Raw genomic sequence first — 27,870 nt, 5'->3', positions numbered from 1 at the left:
TGTGTTGACTGATTAGCAAAGGTCCAAGCAGGTAGTTGTTCATACTGATGATTGGGAGTCACCAGAGGACCACTATTACTGATTTTTCCTTTTGCCTCAGGCTCCGGTATGGCTCACCGCCACAGTGTTGCTGATCCTATGTTATTTGCAAATTTGGATATTATGTTTGTCATGGATTGTTTCAAATTAATTTTGAATGTGTTGTATTGATGGAAGAGTAGACAATAGGTCAATGAAACAAAATAGAGAACCCAGAAATAGACGCACATAAATATCTTCAATAGACTTTTGACAAAGTTGCAAGAGCAATTCAAGGGAAGAAGGACAGCCTTTTTAATAAAAAATGTTAGAGCAATTAAACATCACAGACAAAAACAGATGAACCTCAACTTAAGTCTTCTATCTATGGCTAAAATTAATTAAATACAAAATATAAAACTACAAAACTTTTTAGGAGAAATCTCTGGAATCTGGGGTTAGACAGAGTTCTTAGACCTGACACCAAAAGCACAATCCAAAATGGAAAAAAAAATGATAAATTGGACTTTACCACAATTTACAACTTTTGCTTTTTTAAGACCCTGTGGAGAGAATAAAAAGATAAGTTGCAGACTGGGGGGAAATTGGTGCAAAACACATACTCAACAGAGTACTAGTATCTAGAGTATATTAAGAACTCTCAAACTCGACAGTTTAAAAAAAAAGAAACCAATCCGATTAGGAAATGGGTAAAAGACTTTGACAAGACAGTTTTCTGAAGAGGATATACAAAGGGAATATATGATGGCAAATAAGCAACGAAAGGATGTTAAATACCATTAGCCATTAGGTAAAAGCAAATTAAAATCCCAAAGAGATATTACTGCACGCCTATCAGAAAGGCTAAAAAAACAGTGACAAAGCCAAATGCTGGAGAAGATGGAGCAAACTGATCCCTCATACACTGCTGATGGGAATCTGTAATGGTCCAGCCACTCCGGAAAAGTTTGGCTGTTTCTCAAAGACCTAAACATGCAATCAGCATATGACCTAGTCATCGCATCCCTGGGCGTTTAAGTCCTCCAACATGAAAACTATCACACAAAAACCTGTACGTACATGTTTTAGAGGAGCTTAATTTGTGATAGTCCCAACGGGAAACCAGCCAGGTGTCCTTCAGTGCGTGAGCGGACAAACTGGCACATCCATCCCACAGAATACTCCTCAACAATGAGGAAAAAACTCGAGGTCTACCTCAGCCAAGATACATCTCAGTGAGAGAAACAAAACAAAACAAAAAGTTATTGTGGTGTCTCTTCCGATTGGATGGGGACTCCCAAATGCGGGGCGGCTATTGGATGGAAGCCGGTGGTGAAAAGACTCACATGAGGCAGAACAAAGGAGCTAGAAGTTTACTGAATCCACCACAAGGGAGCTGCGGGCAGGATGGCAGAGGAGAGGCTGTCTGCCGTGAAGTGGTGGGTGGGAGCTGCTCTTAAAAGAGGAACGTGAGGAGGTACGGGGATCTGTGGGATTTCCTGCTTCTTGGTAACTGTGCCTTGGTAACCACGGGAGGAAGCTGGGTCAAGGGCAGTGGTGGGGACATTTCTTTCTATTATTTCTTATAACTGATCTCAACATCGAACAAAATAATCAAAAACAAACTTTAAAAATATCTGGTACTGAATTATAGGTTAATAAAAATAATTTTAGGGGCGCCTGGGTGCCTCCGTGGGTTAAAGCCTCTGCCTTCCGCTCAGGTCATGATCCCGGGGTCCTGGGATCGAGTCCCGCATCGGGCTCTCTGCTCAGCAGGGAGCCTGCTTCCTCCTCTCTCTCTCTCTCTGCCTGCCTCTCTGCCTACTTGTGATCTCTGTCAAATAAATAAATAAAATCTTTAAAAAATAATAATAATTTTAAAAATCTGGTATTGAAATGCTATTTCTCTTGGTCACAGAGTTTTTCTGTGTCCCCTTCACCTTTGCATCTCAGAGGAGTGCCTTTCTTGCCACATTCCAGGGGCAGCTCTGGAAAGTGAGAACCCCTGAGGGTGGAAGTGGGATGAACGGGAATGACAAGGACCAGTCGGAAGTTCCTACAGAGTACACGCTTGCTTATTATGATAGGATGCTTTAAAATCTTAGGGAAAATTAGGCGAGAAAGAGAGAGAGTGGAGAGGACTAGAAACCATGCACGGTTCAGGAAAAGTGTAAAGGCACAGAGCTTGGGAAGAGAGTCTTCCTCACAGCCCCTTCAGGCAGCCACAAAGAGAAAGGGATATTATGCAAACATGGATATTTAGAGGAATAAAACAAAACAAGGTTTTTGTTGTCGTTGCTTGCCTTCCATCACTCCCTCCCTCCTGCTGTGAATCTTGCCAGGAGGAATCTTCGAATGCTAATGTCTTGGTATTTGACACAGCGAGTGATAATTGCACAGTGGCCAATTGATTTCCGACTCACCCCTTGCAGATCAGCCCGCGACTTTGCATTCATTCCCAGCCTCAAGGAGTTGAGCACAGCAACAGCAGAGCCCACCTTCACCCGTCAGATAATAAAGTTTAGTCATGCAGCTTAAAATAAAATAAGCAAGAAGCAGATGGCAAAAGGACAGAATGTAGTGTATTTAATCTGTCCATGTTTGCAAGGAAGCAATTGTCTTCTTAAGCTCCAGAAAACAGAGCAAGACAAACAGGAAAGCGTCTCTTTCCTGGACACATATGACAAGTGTTTATAGAGGTGATCCGGAGTTTGGGATAATTTGACCCCCGTCTTGCTGAATTCTGTTTCTCAGAACCAGGTAACTGAACTGGTCCACTTCTCCTGGTAGGCAATCAATGAGGGGGTTGGGATGGAGGGGAAGTGGTGGAGGTTAGCAGCAGCCTGCTCCGTAAACAACACTAATCGAAATGATCAAAGACCAGATGAAACCAATATGATTAGACCAAGTGAACCTCTCAAGACCAGAACTGGTCACCCATCCTAAAAGAACAGTCAGAGCCAACAGGCAAGCATTAAGTAGCTCCGTGTTGGGATTAGGCTGCCGCCACTATGAAAACACAAGTGGTGAAGCAGCACCATGGAGATGCTATTCCAATTTGGCTGGTTTAGAATCACTGCAATGCTGGAGAAAGGCTCTGGAAAATATGACTTTGCCTCCTCCACACAGAAATCTGGAAGGCTGGCTTGAGCCCTTGGCCTGTAATTTATTCTTATTCCAATACAGATGGTGTCTGAGTGCATTTCAATGATGTATCCATGAAGTCCTATTGCTGACTGCTAGAGTGGAAGCATCAGTAGAAATCTATGTACACGAATGAGCTAGAGCTGGACAGCTACACCGTATAAAGCAGTGCAGAAATGGAAAGAAGGGTGAAAAAAATGAAACAAAAGGAGGTCCAGGCTACTTATGCTTTCCATTATGCTTAATCGTGTGACAGGGAAACATTCAGGAAATCTGCATGCTTTTACAAAGGATCCATTCAAATGGAAGGAATTTAGGAATGATCAAAAGGGGAACTGGCCACTGTAGGTCTAACTCTCTCCCGTTCGTGGTTCAGCATCTACGTCCTTGGAGACTGAGTTCCAAAGAGGGGAAAATGCTATGTGACCTACCAATAGGGGAAAGCCATTACCCTTATCCAAACAAGCTGGCTTTGTGTTGTGTTTTCTAGTCCCAGATTTTGTGATCTACCCCTGGGTCTGGAGCTGAAAGAGGAAGACAATGAATAATCTCTTATTATATATCTATTATCAACTATTCCACATCTCCAAGTCCAGCACATTTCAGGGTACTTCCTTCTCTGAGTTTCTACCCCTCGGAGCCATAGCACACGTCTCAACATCAAGCTTTCTCATGTTTTCATTGTCATTTACCTCATTCGTTCAGCCACTTGGTCAGCTGGATCTTAGCACTGTGGGGGTAACATGGCGAGCCAAATAGCCATGGCTGCTAATTTCACAGACTTTACCATTGGGCAGATTTTAATCAAAGTTCCTTTAAAGCAAGGATCTTCCCTGCATTCCCCGCACGATTTCTCAAAGATCATGGAGTGTGTTTAAGTGGTTTCATCTGAAGATAAGTAATCTCAGGAATGCACTGAACTCATCAGCATAGATGGCTCCTGAAGCAGCCTTTTGTTATAAAATTACAGGTGCTGGGCACATCCTTCTGATTATTTTCTGAGAGTAAAGTATGAGACTTTTTAAAATGGGGTTATTGTAAACTCGAGTTAACGTCATGAGATATGAAATGAAATGGCACATGTGCTAACAAAATTAGAGATTGAGACCTGGCACCAACCGTGATTCTAACCACACGGACAGAGCAAAGGGAGAAAACGGGTCAGCCCAGGGAACAAGATGAAGTAGACACTCAGAGAGGACAAGCAAAGAGGGGGGTGACCAGCTGTCCTGGTGCATCTGTGCTGTGGGGCTTCCCAAGGCACTGACTAGACTTCCAGAGGTAAAATCAGGAACGTTCCAGGCAAACTGAGATGAGTGGGCCACTCATCTGGACCCCAGGTATGTTCCTGCACTTGATTCAATGAGAAATTCCTCTCTTTGTTTACATGTCTCTGATTTGGGTTTCTGTTGCTTACTTGGAAGCTAGCATCTTACCGAAAAATAAGTAGGTTGTATTTTTCACTGTATAAAGAATTTTTGAAACTCTTTAAGATGAAGTACGTGACATCCCCATTGTAGTGTGGAGAGAATGAACTTGGGATCCTGGAAACGGTTATGGTGATCATATACGGCTAATGGGTCAGGGAGCAGAGCTGGTGGGTCCTTTCTCTCCTATCAGGGGAGGTTTGCGTTTCTAGGAAGTCTCCTTCACAGTGCCCAGGGGTTTTAGCTTCCTGCAGAGTGGATTCTGCAATGTGTAGGCAATCCACCAGTCGCAACCTGCCCTCTTAAAGAGACACCCACAGATACCTGTACTTTGCTAGGTCTGGCCGTTGAATACATTCTCTGTACCCTCCATTGTTGTAAACTCTAGCGCTGTGAACCCTTTTCTTATCCCTGGTCTTCACTGCAGCTTCCCTGCATGAAAAAGCATGAAAGGAAGAGTAACCAGAACTCAGGGATGACCTCTCTTTGGGGCTCTACATACATTATCTAATGTAATCGTCAAGAGAGTCATGTAACATAGGTTTTACTCTTTATTTTTATAAGTAAAGAATCTGAAACTCAGAGATGACTAAGTGGCTTGTTCAAGGTCACACAGCTATTATCCTGTGGAACCATGATTCAAATCCAAAGCTTCTGACTCCAAAGCCCATTTTTTTCCCCCCACACATAATGCAGCTTCTAGGTATAGAAGTTGCACTGTTTTGGAGCATATGCTTTGCTTCATAGGAGGAGAACTAAGGAGAGTCTTCTGGGATGCATAAAGGCTAGTGAGCATGTCAGGTGACTCTGGATGCTCCATGTCTGGGCTGTTCTATGTAGTACAATTCTAGAGATGCTAGAACAGGAGAGGCCCCAAATGCATGTCAATTTCTATTCAGAGTTCATTTATAGTCACTCTGGAATTGTCCCTGCATGTATTTGGAAGGCCTTCAGAATGAGTGTTCCTACAAAGGAAATAAAACGTTTCAAAATGAGGGAGAAAAAGAAATAGGTGTAATCTTTTGCTTAATGTCTATTATTTATTTCATAAGTAACAGATGTTTATTATAAAATTATAATAATTGAAGTGTAAAATTATTAAAAATACAGACGAATAAAAGAAGTTGCAAAAATTCATCTCTAGGAAGACTTTGCTATTTATTCTTCCAGATTAAACACACACACACACACACACACACACATGCACTTTAAACCAAAAATAAAATCATATAAAACTGGTTTCATAACCAGTTTATTTCTCTCTTAACCATAATTTGTGAATATCTGTCCATGTCAATGAGTAATAATTTTTGTTGTTTTTTTTTCCCTAACCGCAAAGAGCATTCACAGCTATCCAAATAGATGCCAGCAGTTATGTTTTCATATCTGTTCTTTTCTTTTCCCTTCCCCCATTGCCCAAATTCAGGCCTATTCATGAGTCATGCAGTGTCTGATGAGCTGAAGTATTTAGTAAGCTAATGTTCACTGTCCACAGCAGGAGGCCTGCACAGCTTGGCTGATGAGAAATGAACTGCCTGAAGCGATCTTTTAATGGCAACTAATTTCCCATATTTGATTCTCAGCTTAGCCAACTAATATCTAGTTCAAGCGTGACAAGGCATTTGCAGTTCCTTTTAAAAGTTCTCTATCTGAGAAGCCGAACAATGTGTTCGGGGGGCCATCGTGACCTTCTGAGATTGTGCCCTGGCTTTTCCAAACCAGTCTTTGATTAGCCGAGGTCAGTAATCATGTAGGAAAAAAAAAAAAAAAAGAAAAGAAGTTTCAGGATAGGTGTCTTAATATTGAGCCCTTTTTCTTTTAAATTCTATTTTCAGAGACATTACTGATGAAAATTGCTAGGCAACCAAGTTTGTAAATGTCCCCCAAGACCCTTCAGAGACACCGTACATCTAACCCTTAAAAAATACTGTCATTTTCTCCATTTCCTCCGAAAGGTTTGGTATCAATCAGTCTTTTTTACTCTTAATGCATTTAAGATATCTAATGTGGATTAAGCTCCTCTATCCTTGCCTTAAACAAATCCTATTACTCTGTGAGTCTATCCCATTACACAGTGATTACCGAATAGAGCTCAATGTAATTGGATCCGATCATGTCCTGGTACGTAGAATTATCATCCAGGAAAGTTCGCATTTTTAGTTGTCACCAATATCCGTATTTCTGCTGTATTTTACACTTAACTTTTTCTCCCAAGTCTATAGAAGGGTTCATTAGCCTTTTCGTAAATGGCAGCAAAAATTCTTAATGTTTTAATATCAAGAGTATGACCAGATTTAGGGGAGACTTATCTAAGGATCACTTGGTCACAAGTTTTATAGGAAGAGGGAGAGGGAAAGGGTAGCACAGTGAACACTGACAGGACTTAAGTGTAGGTGCGTGCAGGCGTGCAAACGAGCACATGTGTGTATGCACATAACACACGCTGAAACTTTTTGTATCATCCAAGGAAAGTGCCACCTTCTACTCCCCCCACATCCCACCCATAACCTCCATTTCACTTCTAGAAACCAGAATTATGAATATTTTTATTTTGGACTAGATCACCATTTTTCAATTCTAAGACAGCCTCGCCACTTTATTTACACTTCAGCAAGAATGGCAATCTCAAATGGTACTATAAATCATTTGCAAAAGCCCAGACTGCTGTAAGAAGCATTGCAAGTCTCCTGAAAGGGAAAAAAAAATCAGGGGGCTGACAGGGAGCACGAAGGGACGTGGGACCTCACCCTAAACTGGTGAAGGCATGACTGTGCTCTTGTGGATGAGCTCTGCCCAAGCTGTTGGCTGCAGAGAATTAACTTTGCCACAAAACTAGACACAAGTGTCTCATTCCATTGCAGCCCTTTAGGAAGAAGTGATACCACTGTTTGCCTTAGAGAAAGGTCAGTCCCGGTACTCCTTTCTTCCCTTAAATTGCCCAGGAAGCATTTCACCTATTCACAGACTCACTGATACTAATCCATTGGCAGACTGGTTGTCGATCATGAAAACTTTTGCTCTTCTGTGAAACCTAAGAAATTCCATCATTTTCCTAGAATAGCCTTACCTTGAAGCGGTACAAAACCACAGCGTGGAGTGGTTTTGGAGGCTGCCTCTGGAGTCTCATGGATCTGGCTTTGAACTTCTACTCTGCCGCATGCTCTTACTATGACCTTGGAAAATTACGTGGCCTTTTGTAGTCTCAGTTCTGCAGTCGGTAAGATGGGGAAGATAAGAACAACCATCTCATTAGGCTGTCATGAACAATAAATTACATAAATTATGCATAATTCTTAGGTGAGTACTTGAGACACAATGAACAATTAACTGTTGTAGTTTCTATTATTACCATGTTTTTAGTAATAAACTATGTTTATGTCTTCAAAGCCCAGTCAAGTTAGGAATAATTTTTAGGTTATAAAATCTTAGATATTTGCTTAGGTCACAGACTCTGATTCCTTTATAGTCCATCTCAATTAAAAGATCCTCTTGTAACTAATGCCCACCAACATTCAGACGGTAGATATTAAAGACTTCAAAAAAGCTCTGCCTATTTCCTTGTTTGCTTCTTTGGTTTCATCTTGCTTTTAGTTTGGATTCTAATAAAGACTACCTTAACTATAGTCTTTAGTGTAGTTAAGAAACTGTGCTGTGGTGGGCTTCCTGGGTGGCTCAGTGGGTTAAACCTCTGCCTTCAGCTCAGGTCATGATCTCAGAGTCCTAGGATCGAGCCCCACATTGGGCTCTCCGCTCTGCAGGGAACCAGCTTTCCCCTTTCTCTCTCTGCCTGCCTCTGCCTACTTGTGCTCTATCTGTCATATAAATAAATAAAATCTTAAAAAAAATTAACTAAAAAAAAAGAAACTGTGCTGTTTCTTAGCTTATTTGGGTGACAAGGAAGAGAGAAGAAATGACTTAAAAAAAGACTGCCATGGAAAGGGAGGATTGGCACTGACTCTTTGTAAAGGGTAGGAGCAAACAACTGTGGACAGTAGATGATGTTCATAGTCTACAGTGTCCAGTTATTATTGATAAAATGTTTGGTTTTCCCCCTGCCTAATAAAGCAGTTTCTAATATACCATCAGTTTCAAGTGTCTCTTGAAACTTCAATTAAATTAAAATAATATTAAAAAATTTACTTTCTGAGTTCTCACTAGCTATACTGAAATATTTAATAGTTACATGTAGCTAGTGGCTACCATGTTGGACAGTGAGAACTATGGAATGCTTCTATCATCATACAAAATACTACTGGACTGTGACTTTCTAGAACACAGAGAAAAAGGCCAGTTTCTGAGTAGGTGGAGGCTCATGGGCTGATCCTTTTCTCTGTCTAGTAGTAATCACACTACCTAGGCTAAGTGCCTTGAAAATGTATCCCCTCCTCAAATTTGGAAGACTAATCTATTTTTGACCCAACCATTGGAACTTGGACTAGCCTGGAAGGGAATTTGTTAGGTTTGGAAAATGTCAGGGAAATGGGCTTCAAGGGTGATTCTGTCCAGAATAACTTCAACTGAGATGGGTCAGCTGTTACCTGGTAGTGGGAGAGGTGGGACCCACGTTGTCAGCCCCACCAGATGCAGGTGGGGACACCATACTGGATAAATCAACATTAACAGGTGATTTAATCCTGCTAGGGTTCACCTTGAGCAGGCACCAGCACCCAAATGATTTCTTTAATATCAGCATGATTTACTTCATATTAGTACTAGTAGTACTAGACACAATGAATAATAATGATCGAATTCAGTTTCCACATGAACAAGAATATTATCTCCATTTTGAGGAACTGTGATACTGTGTTTTGTAACACAAAATTGCCTAAATTTGGAATCTGGAATTGACATAGAAATTGGAATCCAGGTCTTCTGATAACAAATCCTAGGTTTTCCCCCCATAAACTGGGACATGCTGCTTTGATAATATAAAGTAACTGGTATCTTTGCCAGTGAGATCAGAGAGTTTATTTTCCTCTTGGACTAGTCATTTGTCTTTTATTAGCTTGAACATCCCATCCACACATGGAGACACAATTCTAATAAGAATGTCACAAATGTAATATAACTATTATTTTATTTTTTCAAACTTGGGTGCTATGGGTGCCAAGCCAAAGCGTCTTTGTCCTATTATTTCTCAAAAGCTCACCTGGCATATGCCAATCAGGTAATTGCTTGTGCAAACGGATCATTAGATGCACAATTACCTCATTTGAAACACAAATTCAGGGCTGAGTGGAAACAATCCCTGTATGTGCAATTTTGTGAGTGTACTCATCATTACACCCAATATGGAAAAATTAGCCCTTAAATTCTTTTCCCACCTATGGCTTTCTGTTTCCTTCGCTGATGATATTCATTAAAATCAAACAAACATGATGTGTTTCCTGGACATAAACAATTAGTCACTTTCCGTCATGGCTTCTTGAGTAAACATGTACATAAAACCGAGTTGTGTACGCACACGTCACCTCATTCTAGCCAAGCTGGGTAGTTCTCCCTTTACCTCAGGCTCCCGCTGACATTCTATTTCATAACTGTTTGCATGGAAATGATGAAAGCTTTATTTTATTTTATTTTTTTTCTTTCCAAATACATTTGGCAAAATCTTCCAAGCTGTCTCCTTTATGGCAGAATATTGTCCCTGGCCCATTTATATGCTAATTACTGAAGTGTTACCTTTTACTGACAAGTATTTACATGTTAATTAACTTGGGGAGGAGGGTTAGAAATACTAGTTTGCCCTGTTTAAAGTGATAAAGGGGCTGCTCTTTCCTTTCAAGAAGAGAACAAAGACAGTATCATAAAAGGAAATTATTTAATTACCTCCTCCTAAGAATTAGAAATATGTTTTCCAACCTTTCTCTCTGTAGAGGAATTCTCCAGATTGTGACCCGAGGTACAACAGGAGCAGGGAGTGAACATTCTTCCATTTAATCTGAGTTCCAGGTGAACACATCTGGTGTGCTGAATCTAGGTCAGTGATAGTGAAGAAGAAAAACAAAAGGAAGGAAAAGAAAAGGAGGCTTGGAAAGGGTTTACCTTTCATTGAAAATACACGAGGAGAATACACTGATTCCATGAAAACCTCTGCAGATGAAGGAGAAACAGTCTCCAGAGCTCTTCCTTGATCTCCCTGGTGTGCGTCCAAGCCATCCCCGAAGTAGGGGGAGGGGGTGGGTTGTGATAAAGATGTCAGGTGAAGGCACTGGGGCCAGTACAAGAGATGAGCAGTGTAGAGTCCGAAATGGTAAAAGAACTAAAGCAAAGGACACTTTTAATAAAACGAACAAAAGAAATCTTTTCTGTAAAGAGCAGGTGATCAAACAGGAGTGTTAAAAGATAAACTGAGGATTATTAAAAATTTTAAGTGTATATTTGAGCCAAAGTCCACAGGAACAGGGTGGTGCCAAACCCGAAACGGTTAGGAACATTCCCCTGCGAACTCAGGGAGTCACTTTCATAGACAAGAGAGGGAAGAAAAGCAAGGAAATGATTTCATTGGTTATGGCTTAATGAGATGCATTATTTGGGATAGTGTAGTTGGCTGTTTGTGACTCCTTATCTCTAAGGTTTCATTACAGGCTTAGGTTCTGGTTTGCTTATGCCTACTGGTTGCTTTATTTAATTAATTTAGTAGGATCAAGAAGTAGAGAGACACAGAAAGTCAACATGGGGGAGATCAGCTGGGAGAGACATCACTTTGTAAAGATCAGTACTTGTAGTCTCTGTCTTATAAACTCATAAACACCCAAATTTGCTGGACATTCATGAAATTTTTTGAAATGTTCAGTTTCAGCTGGCACCCAGGATTGATGTGGAGAACAAAGGCAAAAGAAATATAGAAAATTAAACTTCCTTACAACTTACAGCCCAATGACAAGTACTTGAGACAGGCAGGGTGACCTTCTTCCTGGAATTCAACTGCCTCAATGTTAACACTTTGCTAAAGGTGAAAGGTAACTTCATCTGGACATTAGCCCAACCTCCAGGATCCTGTAGGTCTTCTTTAATGCATAAAAATCCTTTTGGAAAATTCCTTTATCTCTACCCTCCTCACCCCCAAGATAATGTGAGCAATCATCTTCCAAACATATGGCCCACCGATATACATCTGAAGGGTCTCACGACTAAGGTTTACTAGACAGTAGTAAATGACCTCTCGAGGTCCCGGAAACGCCATTCCAAATTCCTTAGAGACTTACATTATCCCTAACTCCCTCCCAACTTCAAGGTATATAATCAGTCACTTATGACGCTGATGCAGCTCTTTCTGCCCACAGGTCCTGTCCCCATGCTTTAATAAACCACATTTTTTGCACTAAAGATGTCTCAAGAATTCTTTCTTGATTTTTTTTCATCATGGACCCCAAAAACTTTTCATACCAGGATTACTTATCTTCTTCATCTTCTGGATCTCCAAACCCAGGCAGCAAATCCTAGAGATTTTATCTCCTCTTTGTTTTTAAAACATGTGTAGTCCCTGTTCTCCAACTCTGCTACCTTTTTAGGTCCTCCTCACTTACTTCCTCAATATCCTTAAAAAAGCTATCTGCTCTTCCCAGTTCCAGCTGACTTGGTCTCCAAATTCATCTTCCATACTTCAACCAGAGTGATTCACTGATTCTTGAGTTAACTGATTTATGTATTTACCAACCATTTATTGCGAATTTTTCATATTACAAGCTCAGTGCTAGATATATTTTATGTGGCTTCTTCCTCTAAGATATTTGAGTTGATTTGATACATGAGTTACATACCTCTTCACCTGTTAATTGGTAACCATTTTCATAAAATATAATAAAATGTAAGAAAATATGCTGTTAGCTGTGAACTTTGGTTTAGAGTTACTTCATGTGTTTAATTCAATGGAGAAGATGGAAATGTTTTTTGAATTTTCTTTAAATTTAAGTATTAAAGTTTACACCATTCTTCTCTAAAACACAGGTCTGTCTTACTGTTAGAGGTTTCTTTAGTGAGACTACTGCTCAGGAGAAATGGAAAAATAGAAAGCTGCATACAATCCTCTCAAACCTCTCTGGTGAATGATGTAAAAATGGTGAGGTAAGTTTGGAGAGAAGTAGGGATTTGTGTACATTAATACATAGAGGAAGAGAACTCGGTGAAGTAAACAAATGGTAAGCTCAAGCAATGGTATGTCGGGGGAAGTAGATGGTAGAGGGAGAAATAAGGCAGGCTATAAAGAGAGAAAAAAGACAAAAAAATTCCGATTTTAAAACAGATGTAGTCCCTGATAAAGAACATGAAGAAATACAGAGTAAATGTTTTATATCTATTCAGCATGCTCAAAATTATGTTCTGGTAATAGAGAAAACTTTGCAACTAAATGTGATAGGTTCTCTTTGAAAGATTCTTAGCTATAATAAGGAAATTTGGTGAGCTAATAGGGTTTTAATTGTAAAACTAAGCAGTGTACGAAATCCCAAACTGATCAAACAGAAGAGAGTTTATATCAGTATTTGGTAGAAAGAAAGAAATCTTCTGATTATGTTCCACACAGCAGAGTATTATTGCCCTGTTGATTTAAAAAAAAAAAAATTCCTTTCACATTCTGTTTTATCTTAAGCCAAAAGAGGAAATAAAGTTTGAGTGCAAAAACTTGGAAAGATAATTAGGGCCTTTCCTCCAACTGGCTGGCTGTGAGCAGGCAGTGAGTGCTTTTTCTCTAGGAAGTAGCAATCTGTAAGAGAAAAAAGACCAAATGTTTTTCGTATTCTGTTTTGTGCCAAATGTAGCTCTAGCTCTAGCAGTATTTACACTTCAAAAGGGCTCTTGTCTAGACACAGGTATTCATGGTGAGATGATATAACCATCCTACCCAAGCCTGGTGGAAAGCCATGGGTAGAGAAAGATTAAAGAGTAATTGGCCATGGTTAAAATTCAGTGAGAATGACATGTTGAAAAAGTATATTCATATATTTATTCAGTAAATACTTGATGACATATTAGGTATTAGTGATGCAGGACAGACCCCGTCCTTGGTAATGGGAATGCACTGATGAACCAAATCATCCACCTTCATGGAGATACAGAGGCTGTTGGAACTATAACTACTTATTTGTTTTTAAAATCTTTATCAATGTATCTTTCAAATAGAAATTATTACTAGTTACTTGTTCTGTTGGGAAGATAGTAATTGCTCATTTATAAGGGGTAGAAAAGCTCTCTGGTCCCCAAAGCCCTAATGAAGCCACACCTCTCAGTATGCATTTGCTAGATGTATATTCTCATTATGAACAATATATCAAGGAGAAAATGTGCAAATTCATTTATATTCTGCTTAGGAACCCAAATCTAATAGGTAAGACTAAACATAGGAACAGACTCTTAGGGAAAGTTCTATATTAAAAAAGAATAAAATTTCTAGAACACCTGATATTTTGCGAACATTCCCTCACGATCCACACATACATAAATAGCACATTGGAATCTTCTCATTCACTGCTCATATTTATTTGAAAAATTAAATATAAAAAGAAAAAAAATTGTTAACTTTTCCTGAACCTTCAGGGGCTTTTGAATACAAAGGACAGAAAACAGTTTGCAGTGTGTCTTGTCAACAACTACGGTAATTATTTGGTATGATAAAGATGCTGTAAGATGTGAAATAAACAAACAATTGTCTTAATTTTCAGTAAACATTATTATTTTGGGGTCTCTGTTTCTCAAGTCTTCTATTGTTCAAAATTTTATCCCTCTCTCCTTTTGAATACCAGAGCTAATGATTGAAGTACTCATGACAGAATTTTCCTTTTATGTAGCCTTCTCAAACCCCACCGTTCACATCCACTTGAAACACACATAATTATAAAAGATGAGAGCCCAATTATTATCTTCTCTCCACCCCCTATCCTCACAGGTGCCTGGCTACTTCAAGAGTGCGAGCTAATCACAGGGAAGATTCATTCTCAGTTCAGCTGCCTCATTTGATCAACTCAAGACGGAGTCCGACAAAAGTGGTGTATCTAATGAAACTAATTTTCATTTTCTCTCCGTGGTTTATTAAAAAACTAAGGATGTGAAGGGACAAAAGAGATAGTGAAGAACGTTAGTTAAAAAAAATAATTTTCTCTGACCTTTTATTTTCTTCTTTTCCTCAGTTATTGTGCTCCCTCCCCCTTCCCATTCTCTGGATCTTGTCTTCTGCTTTTCTCCTTTATGAGAAGGGAATTAAAAAATCCGTGGCCTGAGTGCTGAGATGACCTAAAAGGGCTCCAGATCAGAATGCTATGCTCTGTCTAGGAGGCAGACATTGGCAATGTGCTCCCAGAAATCCAGGGGAACCTTTGCATAAGGACAAATGGAGGGAAGCAAAGTTAGAATATGTGTGTATGTCTATAAATTTGTATAATTGGATATTTTTGCTTCCCATATAATAATTACACATTGCTGCCAATTTTTCCTCTTAAAGGCTGCTATTATGTTATTCAAAATGCATTGCCTAGTAAAGCTGCAATTCACCTTTCTAATTCACCTGTTTTGTTTACTGTAACACAAAAGAGAAGAAATTGAGTAAGCCTTCTGTCCTTTAACACCAGAATCAAAATAAAGGGAATTTGGAAAGAAAAGAAGACCTTGTGCTAGATAGCTTTTAATTACAAGTAACGGAAAATTTGAGTCCAGTTGAGGTGGCTCGGTGGGTTAAGCCGCTGCCTTCGGCTCGGGTCATGATCTCGGGGTCCTGGGATCGAGTCCCGCGTCGGGTTCTCTGCTCCGCGGGGGGCCTGCTTCCTCCTCTCTCTGTCTCTGCCTGCCTTTCTGCCTACTTGTGATCTCTCTGTGTCAAATGAATTAATAAAATCTTAAAAAAAAAAAAAAAAAAAAAAGCAGGGCAAGGGTGGGGGAGCGGGTGTCTTACATAACGAAGGAGTCCTGAAATAGGGGAAGATTAATCCCACGGATCAACAATGACCCCCAAAGAACACATTTTTCCCGCTTCTCTCCTGTCTTCTGTAATCGTAAACCAGCCGCCCGCAGCTAGTGGGAACTACTTGTTCCTTATTCACGTCCAGCAGGAAAATACAGCATCTACCAGAAATTCTCCTGAGGGATCAAGTAAACCTGTTAGCATAAGCCCTTAGCAAATGTATCCAAGTGTCTGGTTGGTCCAAATGCTAACGTTCTCTGAACCAATCACCATGGCATAGAGGACGAAACCTGAGCGCTGATTGGCTGAGCCAATCAGGACCGGCACACGGAGGTGGAGGCGGGATCAGTGCACGTGCTAAAAGGTTGAGATATCCATGCCTGGATGTTGAAAAAGTCAAGCAAAAGCGCGAGTGTACTCTGGGAGATTCAAAATAGAATAGACTCCTCTCCGAGTTGACAATCACACGACTCGGGCAATTCTCAAAATGTCACTCACGAAGTGATGAGTAGTGATGCAGTAAGCATTAATTCAACAATACTAAAAAAATCTAGTAAAATGAGTTTTATATAGGCAAGATGAATTTTTGCAGAAGGAGAGTTTTACATAAGCACAGTGAATGTAATACACACACACACACACACACACACACACACACACACACACACACACATATAGTATTCTGTGTATTATGGTGTTTTTTGAGATCTTAAAAAACCTTTTTGACTAGGGAGAGACTGGCCCTCCCTGGACTAGCTAATTCTTAGAAAAACCAAAACATGCCCTCCATTAGCTGACTAACAATCTACAGTCACGTCTCATCTGTCTGGCCCACACACCCTAGGAGGGAATAGTCCTCTGCCTTAATCGTTCCAGTGCCAGGTACTAGTACCTAGGGACCACTCCTAGAGTTTACAGCTTGCTAAAATATTAAAACTAGACAATCTTCATCTGTTTCTCTGCCCTACTTGCCTTTCCCTCAAAAACCCCAATAAAGGCTCTAGCTTCAGTTCTCCCCTTGCTTCTGTCACCTCACCAGAACCTGATGCTTCCCCTTTGAGCCTGCTGGGCATGGAGGCACCCCCTTTCCAGACCTGTGACTACAAATACCGTTTTCCTCAGCCTCTCCCTTGTCTCCTTTCCTGGTTGCATTTGACTGACCATCTCCTAAGAAAACACAGAATAGTGAATTATTAGACTGGTTTTATATCTCAAAAAGAAGAGACATGCAGGTACATGAGAATTACATCTTACTCACTTACCCACAAATTATATAATGACTAGTCTTGCCATCCCTGTAATGAAGATTAGTCTGTGGGTAAGAGGTGTCCAGGAGGGACTGAGGACAGCACACCTGGCAGATCCTATTGCCCATTTTATAGCTCTAGAGGTATTCTAAGAGAGACCTATAATGGAGCTGGCTTTAACACAACACAGGTCCCTTTTGACACCAGAGAGAAAGTTCTAGATATTGCAGATGTCAAAAGATCTTCAACTTAAACAATGATTTCCTCATTGTGGTAAGTAGAGTATGTGAATCTTACTCTACAAATCTGAAGATGCAAGAACAACCACATTCCTCTATTTTCTTTGAAGTAAACTAAATCCTCTTTCTTCTGTGATGACAGAGAATGTCCTCTTAGATATTAGAAGATTTTTCATTCTCATTTTCCTCTCTTTCTTTTCCTTTCTTCTACCTTTACCTCTATCTCCTTTCCACAACCATAGTTCCTTCAAATTGTTCAGTCTTCCAGAATTCATATTCCAGTAAATTTTGTATTATACTTTGAAATAAAGACCTTCAATGCAGCAATAGAGTATAAGAACCTAGCTACTTCATTCAACAGAAAAGGAGGAAATGCGATGAGAATAAAACACAAATTAATAATTCAAATCATACTGCCACATATTACCTGGGGATATACTCTCAGAACAACTACAAGTTTCAAGTTTCCTGTAATTTGATATTGTCCCACTCCCCACTAACACCACCCCCCCAACACTAGACTAGGTTGTCAAGGAAAAGCGTGAAAAATTCTTCCCTGGAGATTTTAATGATAAGCCTGACCACTTCCTGTCCTAAATAGTTTAGGAAGTGCTTTCAGTTTCTCAAATTCTTCTTAAAATTCTTCTGTAGACCTTTATATATGCCTACCACACCATGTGAGGAGTGCTTCCCCAACTACCCTGTCCTGTCTTTATCTCATCAATGATCCTAGCACATTCTGTGTTTTTTCTTTTGAGCACATAGTTTGCAAATATAATTTGTATAATACGTCATAATCTGTCCACCCTCCCTGCTAGACAATCAGATTCATGTGGCCCATGACTGTATTATATCTCAGATTCTAGCACAGTGCCTGTTAGAAAATAAGGTTATGTAAATGTTTGTCAAACAAATGAATGTCTCACCTGGTAGAAAGAAAATGGCTTAGAAAGAAAGAAGGGAAAATTTTTTTTGGCATGCCTGGTGCTATGCCACACTTATTATTCTCACAGTGACCTGAAATGGTAGATGGCACCATCTCCATCTTGCAGGTGAGAAAACTGAAGTTTCAGAGATTGCTTATTGGTTGAGCTCACAGTCAGTGGGTACCGAGCATGTCTGGCTTCAGCTCTTAGTATGTTCTTCCCCGGTCCCCTGATGTGTGTGTTCCATCCACAGCCCCTGGGGCACTGAAAGTGAAGAATGGGAAATATTATTTTTCCTCCTTAGAAGGAATAGACAGAGAAGGAATCCCTCAAATAAAAAGAAATAAGGGAAGAGACACTTAAACGAGTACTGAAAATCTAAAGAGGGGTGTGTCTCTTTTTCTGCAGACCTGCTGTATGGCCCCTTCCTTTCCCCTGGACTGGAAACCAGCCGTGAAGACGTAGCAGGAAGTTCAAGGTTCTGCTATGGCCGATGTGCTTGTTTCCCCAGTCAGAGGACATTCCCTATGTTGACACTCCGAACTCAACCAGAGGTTTACTTTCAGTCCATGAAAGTCATTTTATTGGGGTGGCTCTTCTCCACGCATGCCCAGTAGAAAGGAGAGTACTGAGCGAGGTTCACAGCCGTCGCTGGGCTTGCCCGCACAAGGAGGGGGATTTCCGGCTCATGTGCACGTGGGCATTCACTGACCCCCGCAGCGCCACTCCTGAGCTTGTGCAAAGTTCTCCCGACTTGAGGTCTGCTTCAGCCTTCCCAGCAAACAAAAGGACCATTTTTAGCCGGGTGCCCTTGTCAGCTGTTTCTCTAAGAATAGGGCCTTTGATAACATCCAGAAAAAAAGTAATTGTGCCACCGCCCCTGCTTCATTTACATAACTGAGATTGATGAGAAGGGAAGGAAAGTGTTTACAGTGCAGGAAGATAGGAATTTCGGGATTAAGTAGGAAGCAAACCGAAATGAGCTGTCTGGGGTAATTATGAAACACATACTTCATATGTTTTCATTAGATATTGCTATTATACTACACAAGGCAAAGGAGTTTGATTAAACTACAGTTCAGTATATAAATGTATGCATAAATTACAGGGAAAGCAGTTACTTCATTACATTTCAAGAACTCTTCAGGGACATTAAATAAGTAGAAATTTAGTCATTAGGTATACTTCATTGGAATCACACCATGGTCAGGGAAAGAGTGGGGAGGCACAAAACAGGTGACAAGGGTACCCACAAGGCAGAGCCCAAAACAACTTGATGATCATGGCTTAAAAAAATAAAAGCCAAGGTGGCAATATGGTACACAAGATGAGAAACCATAAGAACTTTGTAGCTAGCATTGATATCTGTTGAGAAATAATATTCTTAAAATAATCTTTACCTAAATTATATAAAATACTTTACCAATACCAACCCGTTTCATGTTGGACCTTCTTAACAGCCCAAGACAGAAAGAATGGCATCTGTTTGTGCCAGGACACCTTTGAGAAAGTATTGGTGAGCTACTGTTATTCCTCAGGTATCCAGAAGTGATGGTCTTTGTTTCATCTTCCCTGGATGCTTCTTTATCCATGAACCACATCCTCCTTTGGTCCTTCAGGGGCTCTGCCTGAGTCTTGTCTTGGAATAGAGTCGAAGGAAAAATGGGTTTCTTCTGACCACCATCATAAGCTTCTCTCTCCTCCTCAAACACTTATTACTAAACATTTTCCTTAGTCTGCTGCTGTATCAAATTGAACTGATTTATTATATTCACTCAACAAATATTCCTTCTGCAAATATTTGCCTGCTACGTGAAAGAGCGCTTTACTTTCCTAGGGCTGCTATAGCAAATTATCACAGACTTCCTAGTTGAAGACAAAGTAATTTATTGTCTCATAGTTCTGGAGGCCAAAATCAAGGTGTTGGCAGGTTGGTTCCTTTTGGAAGATTTGAGAACCAAACTGTCTCGTGGCTTGCTCATAGCTGCTGGTGGTTGATGACAATCCTTGGCTTACAGACAACTCTGCCTCTGTCTTTAAAATCCTTTCTTCTTTATGTCCTATTCTTCCCCGATTTCTGTGCCTTAAAGAGAGACTCTCATTGGGTTTAGGGCCCAGGGTAATCCAGTATGATCTCATCTTGAACCTTTTCAGTTACTGCCAGGGACCCTTCCTCCATGTAATGTCATATTCTGAGGTTTTGGATGTACATGAATTTTTGGAAAACACCATTAAATCCACTACCCAGATTCATCTGGAGTTGGCTTGGGAAATTATCAGAGCTTTAGAGATCACAGTTTAGAGCTTATTTAATGTCCCACAGAGGTCTAACGTGTTAGCTATCACGCAAAGGAAATTCTGATTGATGCTCAAGAGGTTTGGCCAAATCCTCAGAGAAATGTCTTCAGACTATATCCAGCGGATTCTAGGTTTTGGATGAGGCATCTGGGATAGATGTAGGACAGTTTGGGAGCCTCTTATAAATGATATTTTAGCTGGAGTAGCTGGACTTTTTCCTGTTTTATATATTGTAGTTTCATGTAGGAATTCATTTGTAAAAGAGGATCCTCTTCAGCAAGGATTAAAAATCAGTGGCCAAGAATTCCATTGCCCCAAACACATATTTTTTTTTCTTCAAAAGTGTGATTTCAAATATAAAAGCACATAATAGGTTTCTAAATGTGGCCCCAAATTAACTCCATCACCTCCCGAGTATGTGAAGGATGGTTCACTGGCTGCTGGTGAGTTTCAGGAAAAGAGATGGCTGCCAGGGGTGGTCTAGACCATCAGGTGCTACTTGGATGGGGGACCTCATTTCACCACTCTTTTGAAACCAGCAGCTTCAAGTAGGTTTGTAGATTATATTCTGAAAACAGAGCAAAGGATTTCATAAAGCTCCTCCCTGAATGCTGAGGGAGTGAATGTTCCCAGCTTAGAGTGAGGTTAATTCATTGCCTTCATACTGGCAACTGGCTAGTAAGCATGAATAGTATTGGGTTGAGAGAAGTAGACTCATGTCGAGGTACGGTGGCGATTATTCAGGGAGTTGGGGAAAGCTTCTTTAACTCACATTCAGGCTTCTAAGCCCTTCAGCACCCCCAGAGCAGTGAGATTGTTGAAATTACAGAGGCTTTCTGGACTCTCACATCTGTTTATGAATAACCCCAAACCCTAAGCTAAGCAAATCTATTTAACTCAATGTAATTATAAATATGAGCCTTTATTATTCAAATGACTTCTTCATATGCCAGGAAAACCACCTTGCAAAGCTTATTAGGAACCACAGAACAAAAATCTTTGTTCGCAGAAATGGCAGATGTCTTAAAGCAAAACAAAGCAAAATAATAATAAAATACCCAACCTCCCCCAAATGGCAGCTTTTTATGCTACATGAAGAATAGATATTTGACCTCCAAACCAGTGAGATGTCTGGAAGGGAAATAATGGTTGTTTGGCCACTTGCTGCTTCATCTTGATTAATAGGCTTCTACTTCTGTTGGTTTGGGATGCTCATTATGAAGCATTTCCTCTGAGATCATATGGAGTCAACTCTGAAGGTTCCTTTCCTCACTCCCTCCACCTCCCTATCCCACCATTACTACCAAATAAAGAGTAATTCTAAGTTTTACATTCTCTGACATTACTTTGATCTTAAGGGCATGATGGATTCTCATTCTGTAGTTTCTAATTAATTTTGTTGCCTCAATTTAAATTTGTTTCTTTGGAGATGGGATTGGTAAAGGGGGGTGGGTGGGTAAAGTGCATGTTTTCATCAAAGCATTCTCTGTTTAGAATAATCTCAACCCCAGGCACGGGTAGTTTGGTCAAGGGGCTGAGTCTCAGCATGATGGCACAGAGATGAGGGCTTGTTTCAAAAAGTGAGGTGCTGGTCTTCAGAGAAAGTCCAGGTAACTGGTAAAAGGCACGGGTTCTGGGCAAATTAGCTGGCAATGTAGGTTCTCAGTTGTGAAAATTATACAGATCTACATGTGAGGTATTTGGACCTGCCCCTGGCACTTTGTAAATGTTAGGTATGAAACAAGGCAGACAAAGGCACTTTCTCGCCATCTCCATGATCCACCAATCAATCAACTGGTTAATTTCAGATCCTGGCATGAAATACATAAGGAACAGGAAAGGGGAAAAACCCAGTTAGAGAAAACAATTTGACATGAGAAGGTTAGAAGGAAAGAGCATAGTTGCTGGAGTACAGGTGGGAGGGCAGAGGGTAGGAGATGAGGTCGTGGAGGCAGGTGGGCCCACATCACGAGGTGCCTTATAGCCCATGTAAGGGAGCTAGACTCTCCCCAAATGTAATGAGCACCCACTAGAAATGACATTATGAGATTTATGCTTTAAAAAGGTCCTTTGTTTATTGTGTGGATTATGAGCTCGAGAGATGCAGAAACAGAAGCAGGAAGGCCAGTTAGGGGGTCAGTGTCATGGGAAGAACACAGAGTTTACAGCTGGAAAATCAATGTCTGACAGCAGTGTGGTCATGGGTAAGCTTTCTGAGACTTGTTTTTCTCATTCACAAACATGGGAAACAGTCGTAGCTACTTTGCAGGGCTGTTATGAGGATGAAATGAGATAACATATTTGGGAATGTTTGGTGAACTATAAACAGTGAACAAAAACCGGTACTTAAAAATACTTCTTTGACTTTTACCTGAAACTGTATTTTTCAATATGGTTCTCAGACTATTTGCATTAGAATCACCTGAGGCCCTGATTGAAAGTACAGAGGGTTTTTTTTTTTTTTTTTCCAGTCTTCTAAATTTCTGCCCACTTTTTCTGATCACTGGAACTAGTGTGACTAAGGCATTACTGTGTAGTGATGAAGAGTTTTCAGACTGGGGCAGGACAGCCTATTTTCTTTTTTTCTTTTTTTAATTTTTTATTTTTTATAAACATATGTTTTTATCCCCAGGGGTACAGGTCTGTGAATCACCAGGTTTACACACTTCACAGCACTCACCAAAGCACATACCCTCCCCAATGTCCATAATCCCACCCCCTTCTCCCAGGACAGCCTATTTTCAAATGCTGGTTCTGCCTGGACAATTTTCTTTACCCCTCTGTGCCTCAGTTGCATCATCTGTAAAATGGGAATGTTTAATTGGAGCACTTTTTAAATTCATTTCGAAAGGGCAAGTGAATTTGTGCTTATGAAGGGCTTAGAAGAGAGATCAACTTGTGGTAACCACCAAGTGAATGTTAGCCATTGTTACTGTCCCGGAAGGGTCTGATGGGGAACAGATGTTAGTGTTGGACACAACCATTCAAGACTAACCTTTTGACATGCAAAGACAGTCCTTGTTTGTGAGGGGCTGACAGTCTTGCAGGGGTGACAGACATACAAGCATATCGATACATGATGATGTCATAATTGGCACAATAAACCTTAAAAGAAAGAACTATATAGATGCCGGTGACTTTGGGTTTTAATGAGCATTCCATGCTGATCTCTCTCTCTCTCTCCTTTTTAAAATTAGGACTAATTTAGTATTTTTCTATCTTTAGAACAGTTAAACCTGGCTAGCTTAAATGCCATTTAAATAGTCGATTCTGAGAAATGAGCCTTGCAGAGGAAAAAGAATTGCAAAAGATTTATTCCCTTTACTTTTCTCATAGGCTCCTCCTGGTCTGTGTTCCAGTAAACATGTATATTTATAGCTGACTGAATAAGCTTGCTTCAGCTTTAAAGAATTCAGTGCAGCCTGGCTTTGGACGTGGAAACACTGAGAGAGCTAAGAGCACAAGTATCAAGATGAGTGTAAAATGAAGTCTTGGATAAAGGATCTTTGAGCTTTTACTTTGGGTGTGGACTTTCTAATTTGGTGTTGGCTCTTTGATGTATTCCATGAAATAATTTATTAAGTACTCATATAAAACTTCACATGATTTCCAGGAGGCATGGCATACACAAAAATACAGTATAGGTACCAAGTGGGCTATAGTGGGGCAAGGCCCCTGAATACTGTAGACCTGTAGAAAAGAAAAAGAGTCAGGAACAGCTTCATAAAGGATGTGGTCCTTGAGCTGGGTCTGGAAGGAAGTTTAAGAAAAAACCATATTTGATAAAGAGATGCTCTAGTATTTGGTAAGTATAGTGTACCTAACCAAAGAAAACTATTTTCCATTATAAGACCCATTATGTAATGAAAGAACATTTTTGAAATTATAACACATTTCTGGAACTGATTCTTTCATTTTGGACAAACCATATTATATGCTTATTACTACTTACTTTTTAGGTTTTACAGGGACAACAACATTGGCGTCAGGAGTGTGGGCTCCTGCATATTGCTTGGGGATGAATATAGCCTCCATTGTGTCAGTGTCACCTAGGTAGGTTAACTATCTTAATTCTGATTTTTTTTTTTCCTAACTTTCAAAATGAGAGTAATAATAGTACTTACTTCATGATTTTTTTTAATGTGAGTGTATTGATGGCATTTTTTTTTTTAAAGATTTTATTTATTTGACAGGCAGAGATCACAAGTAGGCAGAGAGGCAGGCAGAGGGAGAGAGAGGGAAGCAGGCTCCCTGCTGAGCAGAGAGCCCGATGCGGAGCTCGATCCCAGGACCCTGAGATCATGACCTGAGCCGAAGGCAGCGGCTTAACCCACTGAGCCACCCAGGCGCCCCTATTGATGGCATATTTAAACATAGGATTCGTAAAAGTTGTGTTCAAATAAATACAAATGTTATCTTTATATTTAAGAGCTCCACTCAAGAGAAGCAAATTACATTTTTTAAAAATACCACCAACATAAAATTGAACGTCAGGTAAGTAAATGGCTTCATAGCTTTACTGCCACACCAGAAATAATATGAGAAGGGCTTCCCATTCTATAATGCCATATTTTCCTTCTAAATGTGGTTCATGGCTAGCTAGATCATGTCCACCTCTTCACTGCCAAATAATCCTTGCTTAGTCTTCTTTTCATCCACATTTACTGTGAAAGATTCTCAGAAATCAACAGTGTCCTTTGAAAAGCCAAATGGTTTTTGACCTTGTATCACACTTGACATAATTGTTCATTCCTTCCCTGAAATGGACTCTGATGTAGTCTTCCTTGATGTGGCACAATTGGCCCATGGACTTTTTCTGTCTTTTTTTTTTTTTTTTCCATTTCTGCAGTTTGTCTCACTGTAATTTAATCAATAACTTTAATGTTCACTTTTAAAAAACTGAACTACATCTATTTAATCATTAGGAAAAAGCCAATATTAATACTATAGCAGAAAAACTAGTATCAGTTGCCATAAATAGAAGATGGATATTAAGATAAATAAGATTTGAACAAAGCAGATTCTTAAATTCTAGACACATTTCTGCTAAAAACTTTGATCCTGAAATCCTCACTCTTTTTATTACAGAAGGATGCTAATGATTCTCAAAGAGGTGTTTCAACTCTTAGTACCTAATGGAAACTTTCTCCTTAATGTGATTCCAAAGATGGGAATAGTGTTCTCTCCATATGGCTAAATGTTACACAAAATCATATCTGTGTACTCTTTAAAATAATATATTAACCACTAATCATCCTGGCCTCACACTTCAGAAAACACAAGCGTATAGAATAGAACACAAATCCCTCAGCTTGGTGTGGAGGCCATAAGCAGCTCTCAATTCTTTCCTAGAGCATTGCTATTATCCTTCTGCATACACCCTGTCCTGTGGTGAAGTTGAACCACTCCCCCTTCCTACACATATCTATAACTTTCCATATCTTGCTCATTCTTACACACTCTGCTTAAAATGTTACCTCAAATGTTCCATTCTCTACCTACTCTCTTGAAGCTTTTCTTGATTTCCTAATTTAAAGTATTTACTTTTTCAAGGATTCAAGAGTTTATGCTTCCCTTGGGCTACCTCATCATTAAACTTATTATTCAGTATTGTAATTATTGTCTGCATTTTTCTCTGGTAGGGGAGGCTGCATTCCTTAAGGACTTCCTTATTTTTATTTGTTCCCCAGCAACTAGCAGATGGACTAGTACACAGTAGGCACTTAAAAAATATCTGTAGAATTGCATAATTGGGTTGGGTTTGAGTGAGTCTGTCATATAGTAATCAACTGTGGATGGTATGATAGAAAGGAAAAAGTTACCTTGGAATCAGGATATCTGAATTTTCACTGTAAAATTGTGTGTCAATAGACAATAGTTTCTCTGACCATTCATGATAATATCACATATGTCTCTGTTTAGATAGAGGAAGAAAAGTTTAGGGACTAGAAAGAATGCCACTAAAGGAGGAAGGAAGACTGTATGGAGTTCCAAAGGTAAATCCTGCCCCAGGAGCCTGTTGGTCATGATTTGCCCTGAATACTCAAGACTCTTCTGGACTCGATCTAACTGCATTTCTCATTCTTAAACTCCCAGTTCCTCATCTATACCAAATGAAATGTTGTGTGAAAAATTTAATCCGTGTTGAGTAGTACATAGCAAGTGCTCAATAAAATATTAGTTTATGTGACTATACAAAAAAAAAGTCACAGCAAAGGAAACCATTAGTAAAGCAAAAAGTTACCTTAGTGAGAAGGAGATAATTTGCAAATGATATAACCAATAAAGCGTTAATATCCAAAATATATAAAGAACTTACACAATTTAACACCAAAAATTTAAATTTAATTAAAAATGGGATGCAGATCTAAATAGACATTTTCCTGAAGAAGACAACAGACACATAGAAAGATGCTCAACATCACTGATCATCGGGGAAATACAAATCAAAATCACAACAATGTATCACCCCACACCTGTCAAAATGACTAGAACAAAAAAGACAGAAATAAAAAGTGTCGATGAGGATGTGGAGAAAAAGAAACCCTCATGCACTGTTGTTGGAAATGCAATTGGTACCGTCACTGTGGAAAACAGTATGGAGTTTCCTCAAAAAATTGAAAATAAAAATACCATATGATCCAGTAATTCCACTACAGGGTATTTACCCAAAGGAAATGAAAGGAGTAAATTGAGAAGATATGTGATTCCCTATGTTTATTGCAGCATTATTTATAATAGCCAAGATAGGGAAACAACAGAAGCATCCATCAGTAGAGGAATGGATAAAGCTATTTTATATATGCTATGGAATATTATTCAGCCATAAAAAATGAGATCTTGCCATTTGTGACAACATGCATGGACCTAGAGGGTATTTTGCTAAGTGAAATAAGTCCAACAAACACAAGTAATCTATGATTTCTCTTGTATATAAAGCTAAAAAAAATCCAAACAAATCAAAGAACAAACAAAGAGGAAACAGACCCATAAATACAGAGAACAAACTAATGGTTGCTGGGGGCAGGTGGAGAGCATGGGCAAGTGGGTGAAGGGGAGTGGGTGATGCCCGCTTTCAGTTATCAAACGAAGACACGGGAATGAAAAGTACAGCAGAGGGAATATGATCAATGGTATTGTAATAGCATCGCATGGGACAGATGGTAGCTATACATGTGAACATAGTATGAGGTATAAACTTGTCAAATCATTGTGTGTGCACCTAAAACCAATGTAACATTGTGTGTCAACTCTACTTCAATTAAAAAAAAAGAATAAATGCTCCAAAAATTGAGTCTATTACTCTTAAATATTAAACTGCATTTGAAAAACATATGAACAATCTGGATCAAGCCTAAGACCGATAGATCAAATTTTGCACACTTTCTTATAAAGAATGAAATTAATTCGGTTGGTAGAATTTGCTTTTGTCCCTGTTTGTGTAAATCTCTGCCTTGCCCTCTCCTCATGTACTAAACTGCTTCTCTTTTCCTGGTTTCTGATATCAGTGAACAAATGACCCCCAAGCACTTCTCACCTGCAATCAAAACATTACTTTCCTTCATGGATTTCCATGGAAACGAAGCCATAGGGAAAGGGGAAGGGGCGGCTGGGGAGGGAAGGGGAGGGGGGAGGATGGGAAGAAGACAGGCTTGTGCTGATATTTCCTCTAGACCTTAGGCA

At 39.7% G+C, this 27,870-nt stretch overlaps 1 protein-coding gene across 1 annotated transcript in view; it reads right to left on the bottom strand.

Moving 5' to 3' along the window:
* Window positions 1-1,917: 1,917 nt before the first annotated feature.
* Window positions 1,918-27,870, bottom strand: part of LOC116574949 — a 76,272-nt gene continuing 50,319 nt past the window's right edge. Inside the window, exons 3-7 of the mRNA XM_032315999.1 lie at window positions 17,981-18,153; window positions 13,204-13,290; window positions 9,128-9,190; window positions 4,914-5,021; window positions 1,918-2,074 (exon numbers count right to left, since the gene is read on the bottom strand). Of these exons, the coding sequence (XP_032171890.1) occupies window positions 1,918-2,074; window positions 4,914-5,021; window positions 9,128-9,190; window positions 13,204-13,290; window positions 17,981-18,153 (588 nt within the window). The remainder of the gene's footprint in view (window positions 2,075-4,913; window positions 5,022-9,127; window positions 9,191-13,203; window positions 13,291-17,980; window positions 18,154-27,870) is intronic.

The sequence above is a fragment of the Mustela erminea genome, chromosome 16 (assembly GCF_009829155.1).
Source record: "Mustela erminea isolate mMusErm1 chromosome 16, mMusErm1.Pri, whole genome shotgun sequence".
NCBI lineage: Eukaryota > Metazoa > Chordata > Mammalia > Carnivora > Mustelidae > Mustela > Mustela erminea.
Note: the sequence above shows the minus strand (reverse complement) of the source record. Positions and strands in the feature narration are given on the sequence as shown.